Here is an 8,783-nt window from a genome sequence, read left to right as displayed (position 1 = left end):
AAAAAAAAAAAAAAAAAAGTGAGGAGGGAGCGAGACAGGTCATGCTGTCATAAAAGCTGATCCCACCAAGCTCCGTATTTGCTACTAGAGGAGGGAGCAATTTGCCACTTTGGTGTGGGAAAGACCTTGGGGAAAGTTATCATATAGCTGAGAGACTACATCTCACTGACAAAGTGCACTGCCGTGAAGGCGGACTAGTGTTTATGCTTTCACTTCACTGGGCTGATCCACTCTCCAAAGCCTGTAAATTACCGCACAACAAGCTGCACTGTTTGTATGCTGTTTAGGTCTCTTATATTTGGCTGTGGGGGGAAATGAGCATGATTTACAGGTCATTAGGAAATCATGTTTTATTGTCAATGCTGGCACCAAACCGAGAGGGGATCGTTTCCTTGCACTGTACCGTAGCTCTTCTTGTTGTTTACCTCTGAGCAGGATCACTTATCAGCGGCTCAGAGTTCTGCACCAGCACCCCGCCCCCCCTTCTTTCTGTCTCTCATTCCTGAGACTAGACCCAAGAAGAAGCAGACCTTTATTTAGTACAGCCGAGTACAGAACTTTCAGAGAATGCAACACAGAGCAATTATGTTTTAACTTTATAGCTGCTAGAAGTTTTGCATTTCGTCTCTTCTGTTTTGCCTCAAGAAACAAGAGAGAAACTTTCTTTCTTTCTTTCTTTCTTTTTTTTTTTTTTAGAAAAGTTCGGCTCATTGGGCGGAGACAAAGAGTCTTAACAAACATAAGAGTTTATACAGAGGCTGATTCACGGTAAGTTCATTTGAAGGTCCACGTTTTATCACTGGAATGAATGCATTTCCTTAAATATATCTGAAAAAGCAATGCAGCTGGGAATGAACTCTTTTTAAACAGCTAAGATTTGCAGGTTAATGTAACTTTCCCAGGCAGGGTCAACAGTTAAAGTATCCTACAATGGGATAAATGAGACAATGAAAACGTGCTGCCGTTTAGTTCAGTTGCTCACTTCAGGATGTTTATTGACCTTAATTTTAGTTTAAAGTCTGATATATATATTCATCCTGTATGCATTCATCTCTATGTTTATCACCAGTATACCTCTTACAGTACACACACCAGTGTATTTTATATAAGTTAGACTAAACTGTGGCTTTAGCAGAAATTTACCATTAAGTCATGAGCAGATACACATGTTGAACTCATTGTAACTAGTAACTAGCAGAGGAAAACTGCTTACTTTCTGGATCTAACCAAACAAAAAGATTTCATCCCCATAATATAATAATTCAGTAACTCTAAGGTTTGTAAATCTCAAATGCACAGGACAAAATGCGTATAATATCATTGTGTGATTACTGTGAAAAGTAATCATCATGCATTCACGATCCCATAGGACAACGGATATGCTTGTGCATGTAAATACATACCTATAAGAGGATAAATGAGGCAATGAAAACGTGCTGCAGTTTAGTTACTTCACTCAACTAGATAAACAATCTACAATCAGCACGTAGAGTCTCACACTGCCCTCTACTGGCATCCAACGTAATACTGCACCTAATTCTGGAAGGTGAAATGCTGACTTAAAAAACAAAAATACCTCATAAATGCCAAACTTTACACACAAAAATGTGATCATACATTTTGTGTATGTCACATTAAGACTCACCAAAACACGTCTCCATCGTCCTGGAGAGGTTTTTCCTTTTCTTGTTGATTAACCGGGTACACAACCTCCAACCCCCAACCTCCAGCTGAATGCCTGTGTGAACATGTGGTCATGTAATTACATGAAGCAACCGCTTATAACTTGTTTTTTCTAATATTTACTGTTATGTTTATGGCTACATCTGATATATATATATTGATTCTTTTGATTGTGTTTTCCATTTTCATTTTTGCTGGCGCACTCATGCCCTGCCTGGAAAATGCCACGCCATCTGAGAAGTTTAATGGAGTTCAGTGACACATGTTTACACTGAGCATGGCCAGCAACACTGCAGCCAACAATTTATGAAATGTTCTTCAGTCTGTATTGCGTTGATTGGCGAGAACAACAACGTGAACTCGAGGTCACTGTTAAAAATGCAACCATCGTTCCCTTAATTATCAGTGTCAATCACTGACGGTATAAAATTGGTCCTCTTTGAAATGATTCATCCAAGTTTGAATTATGAAAAGGTCATATCTCATCTTTTCAACTCTAAGCGATTCAGAATAAATTAACGTCGTCAAATTTGCTTTGGGAAAACGAAATCCTAAATTTAAAGAAGCTTCTGGCACTGAAGTGCTGAGTGTTGTACCCTCTTACTTACAAGGGTTAATATAAGCAGCCCACCCTTTTTTAATTACAAACTGTCCATGTCACTCCATGGTAATGACTTTTTAAATGTTGCTTTATGGGTGTCTTTCCTGTCTCCCTATTATAATCCTCTACATCGCTCAGAACGCTAACAAACAAAATTATTGCATTGGTTCTTGTTCAAATAACTCACCCTGTATTTATTTGATTAAACCTGATTGGCAGGCCTTTGTTGTTAATCCTTCTCCCAGGCTTGAAGTGTTCATTTCTCTCCACTCCAGCTCCATGTTCACACCCCCCAGTTTAGTCATGCATGAATCCCCAGCAGTGCTCTGGGCCAGGGAGGGAAACCATAGCTCTGCTAACATAGACTTTGATCTTTGCGATGAAAAACATTTTTTTCCGTGGCTTAGATGTTCAATCTAGAGCCGTGCGTACCTACATTACATTTTTGCTGTCATGTCTTGGGATTTTATTGGTACAATGTGGCTGTCAAGTTAACAGCTCTTTTGTCATGTGGGTACCATCTCCAACTCTTGATCCCAGTCACGTCTGGTCTGGTTGTGGAACCTCAGCCTGTAAAACATATGGGTGTAAGAGAATCTCAGAGAATGTCTTAGATAATATATAGATAGAAAAACAGCCCCATGGGGGTCATGCTCCAAACTACATGGCCAGCAAAACAACTCCAAACCCACTGACCAAATATCATATGCAACTCAACACCAGGCTTGACTTGTAACCCTCCACTACCAAGCCCCATGTACTAAGCTTGAAATAGACCCAGAGTCAGGAGGCCACATTATTAAGACATATCCTAATTTTATAAGTCCTATTATGTAATGAGGAGCTGATACGGAGTGTCCCCAGGTCTTATTAAAAGCGACATGAGGAGTACTAGCTCATCCTGTGAACAGTATTTTGTCACGCGCAGTTCTGGAGAGATCTTTCCAAAATAGCCCTAATGATTCCTTTGGGGTCACTTAATCATGTTGCATTATGAGAAATGGAGGATTTGTTGGATTTTGTTGGCGTATCCCCATAACTGTGTAATTATGAGCTGCAGTTATATACAAACAATGTTCTCTCATTTCTGAATCTTTTACTGTTCTGGAAAACAAACACTTGCCATAATTGACTGTAACTGTGTATTCTGTGGTAGATTCTTAGAGGTATTAGAGGTGAGCTGCTGAGGATTTTGAAAACAGGCTTCTGTCTGTTAGCTAGGCCTATTCAGTTGTTATTTTAGGTCACATAATTTAGTCTGAAGGGATTCAGTGAGTCAAAAGCTTATCTGTGCTTAGATTTTTTTTTTAAAGCAGCCTCAACTTCCTGTCACCCTAGCACATTACACTCATAAAACAGCAATGACTGCAAAATGAGAGCACACTGTACTTTTTAATAAGGTTCATGTTTGTCTGGTTGCTGTCAACAGGTACAATGGATCTTGTGGTGTTGGTGGCATTCAGCTCCTGGCTGGCTCCTGCACTCGGTAAGCATCCTTTTTCCATAAACAGCTGCTTTATGTCGCTTTCACACCGACCCATGTGAGTGTTCAGCTGCTTCCGTTTTTTCTGTAGCTGTGGTTTTGTTTTGTGTTCCTCCATGCTAAACAAGCTGATGTGTCTGTATAACAGGATCAGCATTTGGCAGGGAGGTGTTAGGTAAGTTTTTTTCTGCATTAGAGTGGTCACAGGCAATGCATGGCCATTTGAATTTCTTTTCCTTTTTTTGTTTCTGTTGTTAACCTATTCGATATGGCTGCTTGCCATGCTCTTTTTTTTAGTCATGTGTAAAAAAAAAAAGAAAGAAAAAAAAAGCCTTGCCTGACTGTTAACATTACAGTCAAATTGTTTTCAGTACAATTTACATTCCATATTTTCCATTTTATGTCAGTGCCTTGCTGTGACAAAAGGCCGTGTCAGAATAGTGTAAATGTTTCCTTATTGTGCAGTTTGAATAATCATTTATTCAAGCTGCTGCCAAGTTTTCCATTGTTAATGCAGGACCTGGGCTTTGGTTCATTTCGCTGTGCGCCCTGCATGCCGTCAGCTGAGCTTGATTTTAAGCTGATTTGCCTACATTAAGGGTTTTCTCATCTTCTGTGACACTTAGGTCTGTTGGAGTCAGACTTTATTTTCAAAGGCTTGTCAGCTGCAATATAGTAAAAACCTGTTTTTGCTTCATAGAGGAAGAGACTAACATTTTTAGGCCTATTTACTGTTTGATAATGAGGTCAAAGTTAACTCATACCTCGCAGAAAATGGGATGCGGAGTGTATAAACTATTATTCAGCTCCAGCTTTGTCTGTATCATACTCAGTTTTAACAGTTCATATCAGATTTCACTGAATCTCATCTATCAAGGACACAATTCTTTTACTGGGTGTCAAAAATAAGCTTACATTGATGAGCTGTTGGAATAAGTTTGAACAGGCAAACTTTTTACATGATTCAACAGATTGTCATATAATTGCATTTAACAGAAAGCTCCAATGTGCAAGGTTGCATTGTTCTCACTCCAGACATGGGTGTTCATGTAAACAACATGTCTTTATGATTATACTAGGTGAAGTTGCTTCTTTGTTAATTATTCTGGTTGTTTTTTTGTCGCCGCTGAACATCAAGCGCAACATAAATGCAGCAAACATGTTTTTCCACGTGGGAGAAGAGATGTGTTAGAGCAAAGAGGGCTGTACTTTCCCACATCCCTATCTGCACACAGAATAACACAGATCAAAGCAATAAAGTAAATACACAGTAGACAAACAAAGGTGTGGAGAATATGGCACATTCCAATTCATTTTTATCGTGAGAGTTAGTTTATGTGACAACCATACTGTTTTTTTGAAACGTTTTTACTTCTTATAGGATTATATTAGACTTTTACATGCGTACAACATGGGGATTGATAATTACCTCTTTGGCCTCTCTTCGAACTTAATTTGCCTCACTATGATCACTTTTGCCATTTGCTGACATGCACTTACCCCACCATGTGAATGAATGTCTTACAAAGACTAATGATTCTGCTTTTTTTTTCACAGCTTCAGCCGGAGATAAGGACAAAGGTGGGTATTATTTGAACAGAAGCTTAGAAAAGTCAAATTAAGATAAGCCTCATACTTGTCCTTTTAGTTGGCATATAAATTGGCCCTGGCATTAAACTGGCAAATGACTAGATGAATGACTGAGGCTGTAAAACTGCTGAATAGCTGTCACATCATGAGTACTCTCTGAAGTGTGTCAGTGGGTAAATCTGCTTCTCATTTGTTTCCTCTCTCTTTTCTCTCCTACCAGACAATGACAGTGCTTTTAATTACGGTGAGTGTTGAGCAGATGAGCACGGTCTTCTAATGGCCGACCCATTACACAGGAAGCATCTGGAAAATCGAGATGAGTTGGCATTTTCCACTTGTTTTTCCAGAAGAGATGGAAAACTGTGACCCCAAAGGCCAGGCTTCTGGAGTAGTCGCACTGCAAATACTTTGTCCTGATTGTCACTCCATCTGAGGCAGGAAAATGTGTGCCCAAAAATATTACCAAGGAAGTTCTGTGTAGTTTCATCTCTGTGAGCTTTAAATAAACATACTGAAAAGGAAGTATTGTATTTCAAGGGGCCACAAGACCCAGTGAAGAAGAAGTTTTATGTACTTATACTTTGCATAACTCAAACTCTTTAAAAAAAAATTATTCAGACATGTTTTCTGTTGTAGTCAAAGCCTATTTGCTATGGTCATGCCTGCTATTAGTTGCCATTTTTGTAGCCAAGTAGACTGGAGAATGCTTGTTGCACATAAACAAAGTTGTGTGCTTTTGTATTGGTTAAAACAAAAGCAGGTTAGGTTATTATAGCTGTAAGGCAATTGGGTTACTCATAATCATAATATAAAACAAACAGACTTTGTCTCTCATTTATTGCTGCCTGTCTTGTTTTTCTTCTTTTTACATTTTATTTGCAACAATTTTACATTTTACTTGCACAGTTTTATCCTGTCCGCAGACGACGACAGCAACAGGGTTAAAGTGTTTACAGTTTTGGTGACTGCAGCTCACAGGAATTTGTGGCATTCCAACATGACCATTAGGGGACTGTACAATATTTCTGCAACGCTGCTCTTGAACCAAAATGTGGTTAAAAAGGCCTCAAAAGGCTTTTGAACTTTTCAAAAAAATTTCAAAATGTTCATATGTTAGCATTCATTTCTGCAAGCACTATAAAGTAGTCTCTGCTGTTTTTTTGTTTTCTTTTTTCAGATTATGAATCTCTGAGAATCGGTGGCCTGGTTTTCGCAGTGGTACTGTTCCTCATGGGTATCGCCCTCATTGTCAGTAAGTGTTTGACCACCTTAAGTACGGAACAGAAGTGCATTGCTTAGTGTCAGCGTCACCACACTGTGATCCCTGTATGTGTGAGTTGACCTCAGGGTGCTGCAAAACAAGCAGGCTTCTGTTTCCCCCAGACGTCTGGAATGGAGGCACACTGGCGCTGTTTGCGCAATCTCAACACTCATGATCTATGTATCACAGCAATTTGCCCTTTATACCTTATCCCTTTCCTAACTAACAGTGTGCTTCCAAGATTCTTCCTCCTCCTACCTGCCAGCACATGCTGTTACTGCCAGTGGTATCCCTGAAACCAAAACCAACCAATAAATAATTCATAGGAACCCACACACCCTGCCACACTTTCTCTCTGCTTCTGTTAGTTAAGATCACTGTGGATTTCTTGCTGCACTCGATGAAGGAATGCATGTAGGGCTTTGATACAACCACATAGAAAACAGTAAGACACATTAAACTACACAATAATAACCAATGGATTCATGTATATATAAATTGGCTTTGAAAGGCACAATCTATCAAATGTAAGCAGGTCGTCGCACTGTCAAATCTGACAAGAATAAAGCCTGCTATCACCACTAAACGGACAGCTCATTAAATACACAGATATACAGTTTAATCAAAGTTGTGTATGTCTGTAAATTTATAAGCATTGAATTAAATCTATACCCCAATTTTCAACTATCGAAACACAAAATACACATTTTCCCTTTTAACTCAGAAATGACTCTCAAGTTACATCTGAATCTTTCAACTTGATATCATTTTAAGACATATAAAGACATACACTACACTGCTAAATGCCACTAAATCCTACATACTGGTCATTTTTCAAGTATTGCATTTGGTAAAAATATAATTGATGGCTTCAGGCACCAGGCACCTGGTCCAGAGTGAGTGGAATAAGGATGAGTGTTATCTTTCAAGAAGCTTTATTCTTAGTCCTGAGAGTATGTAGGTCACTGTCTGGTCTAGGATTCCCCTGCTATTTTGCTGGCCACACTTAAACATTACCCTATATGAAACGCTCAGACTCTGTGTATAGAGCAGTCACTGACAACCCTAACTCAGCTCACTCAAGTCCAAATAAGAATCATAACAACTCTAATAATCGAATCGACATACTGAAGATGTTTCATGGATGTATTAAGCAGTATAAACACTGCAACATCTGTCTATTATGTTTATGGGCAAACTGAAGCTGTGAGGGTCTAAATTACATATCAAAAAGTTAAATGTTAAAACTCTAGAAGACTTGAACACTGTTACTACTGCTGCTACTAGCTGGAAGTTATTCAGCATACTGGCTCCTGGATTTTACATGAATATAGTCTTGAGCTCAGGCCAGTAAGCTACACGCTTTTAAAGGCCTCTGAAGGATTCCAGTCCAGATGGGCTTGTTGGCAGAGGCTCTGTAGACTGTATTCATATACTTATCAAGGCTTAATGCAGCCTCTTTCTTTTCATACTGGTGGGTGGGTGGGGTGTTATAGTTTGTTATAAATCTGTCTTTTTTTGTTGTTGCTGTTTCAAACATGTATAACGCTTTGTGTTTCTCCCCCAAATCAGCCCGTAAATGTACCTGTTCGAAGAGCGACAAGTCGAGGTAAGTCAAGACCAGTTTAAACAAATCAGACCTTTATATAAAACATATCTCCTCTAAAACTGATAAGATACTTCTCCAGCTTTAAAGACATGTTGTTGCACACACCTTTTTTTAAAGTTGCAGCGTTTTATTTTTATTTTTTGAACTCTTTCCTTCAGGTCCAGGGAACCTAATGTGGAATCAGGTGTTCCAAGAGGTAAATATTTTTCTTTCTTCTCTAATAAGCATAATTGTTAAATTCCTATCAAATAGATTACTGGATTGATTGCTACATAGATTACTAAACACTGATCTAAATCTCTTTCCACAGCTTAGTCAACACAGAGGTAAAGAGCAGTGGAGATCTGTAAAACATCTCGCAAACATCCGTGAATCTACATTTTACAATAAGAAGTTGAAAGAGATCAAACTCATCTTCTATCTCTTTCCCACAGTGTTACTGAATGTCGCCAGTAGGTGGCAGCAAATACTTTGATCACAGCTGAGGACAATCTTTCCATGAACACATGAAGCAATTTCATAATGTTACTGTGCTCCTTTTTTTTTTTTTTTTTTT

At 38.8% G+C, this 8,783-nt stretch overlaps 1 protein-coding gene across 2 annotated transcripts; it reads left to right on the top strand.

Moving 5' to 3' along the window:
• The first annotated feature begins 481 nt into the window (after positions 1-481).
• Positions 482-8,777, top strand: LOC104925507 (FXYD domain-containing ion transport regulator 6-like). Of its 2 annotated transcripts, XM_027287187.1 has the most exons (10): positions 483-768; positions 3,714-3,770; positions 3,916-3,942; positions 5,325-5,348; positions 5,578-5,601; positions 6,535-6,609; positions 8,191-8,227; positions 8,386-8,423; positions 8,538-8,553; positions 8,662-8,777. In XM_027287187.1, the coding sequence occupies exons 2-9, from the start codon at positions 3,719-3,721 to the stop codon at positions 8,540-8,542; spliced, it is 282 nt and encodes a 93-aa protein (XP_027142988.1). In that variant the 5' UTR covers positions 483-768; positions 3,714-3,718; the 3' UTR covers positions 8,543-8,553; positions 8,662-8,777. The 2 variants fall into 2 exon arrangements, with proteins under 2 accessions (XP_027142989.1, XP_027142988.1); XM_027287188.1 differs by lacking the exon at positions 3,916-3,942 and having other exon boundaries at positions 482-768.
• Positions 8,778-8,783: the final 6 nt, after the last annotated feature.

The sequence above is a fragment of the Larimichthys crocea genome, chromosome XIII (genome assembly GCF_000972845.2).
Source record: "Larimichthys crocea isolate SSNF chromosome XIII, L_crocea_2.0, whole genome shotgun sequence".
Taxonomy (NCBI): domain Eukaryota; kingdom Metazoa; phylum Chordata; class Actinopteri; family Sciaenidae; genus Larimichthys; species Larimichthys crocea.
The sequence above is the reverse complement of the archived record's forward strand: the minus strand, read 5'-3'. Positions and strand labels throughout refer to the sequence as shown.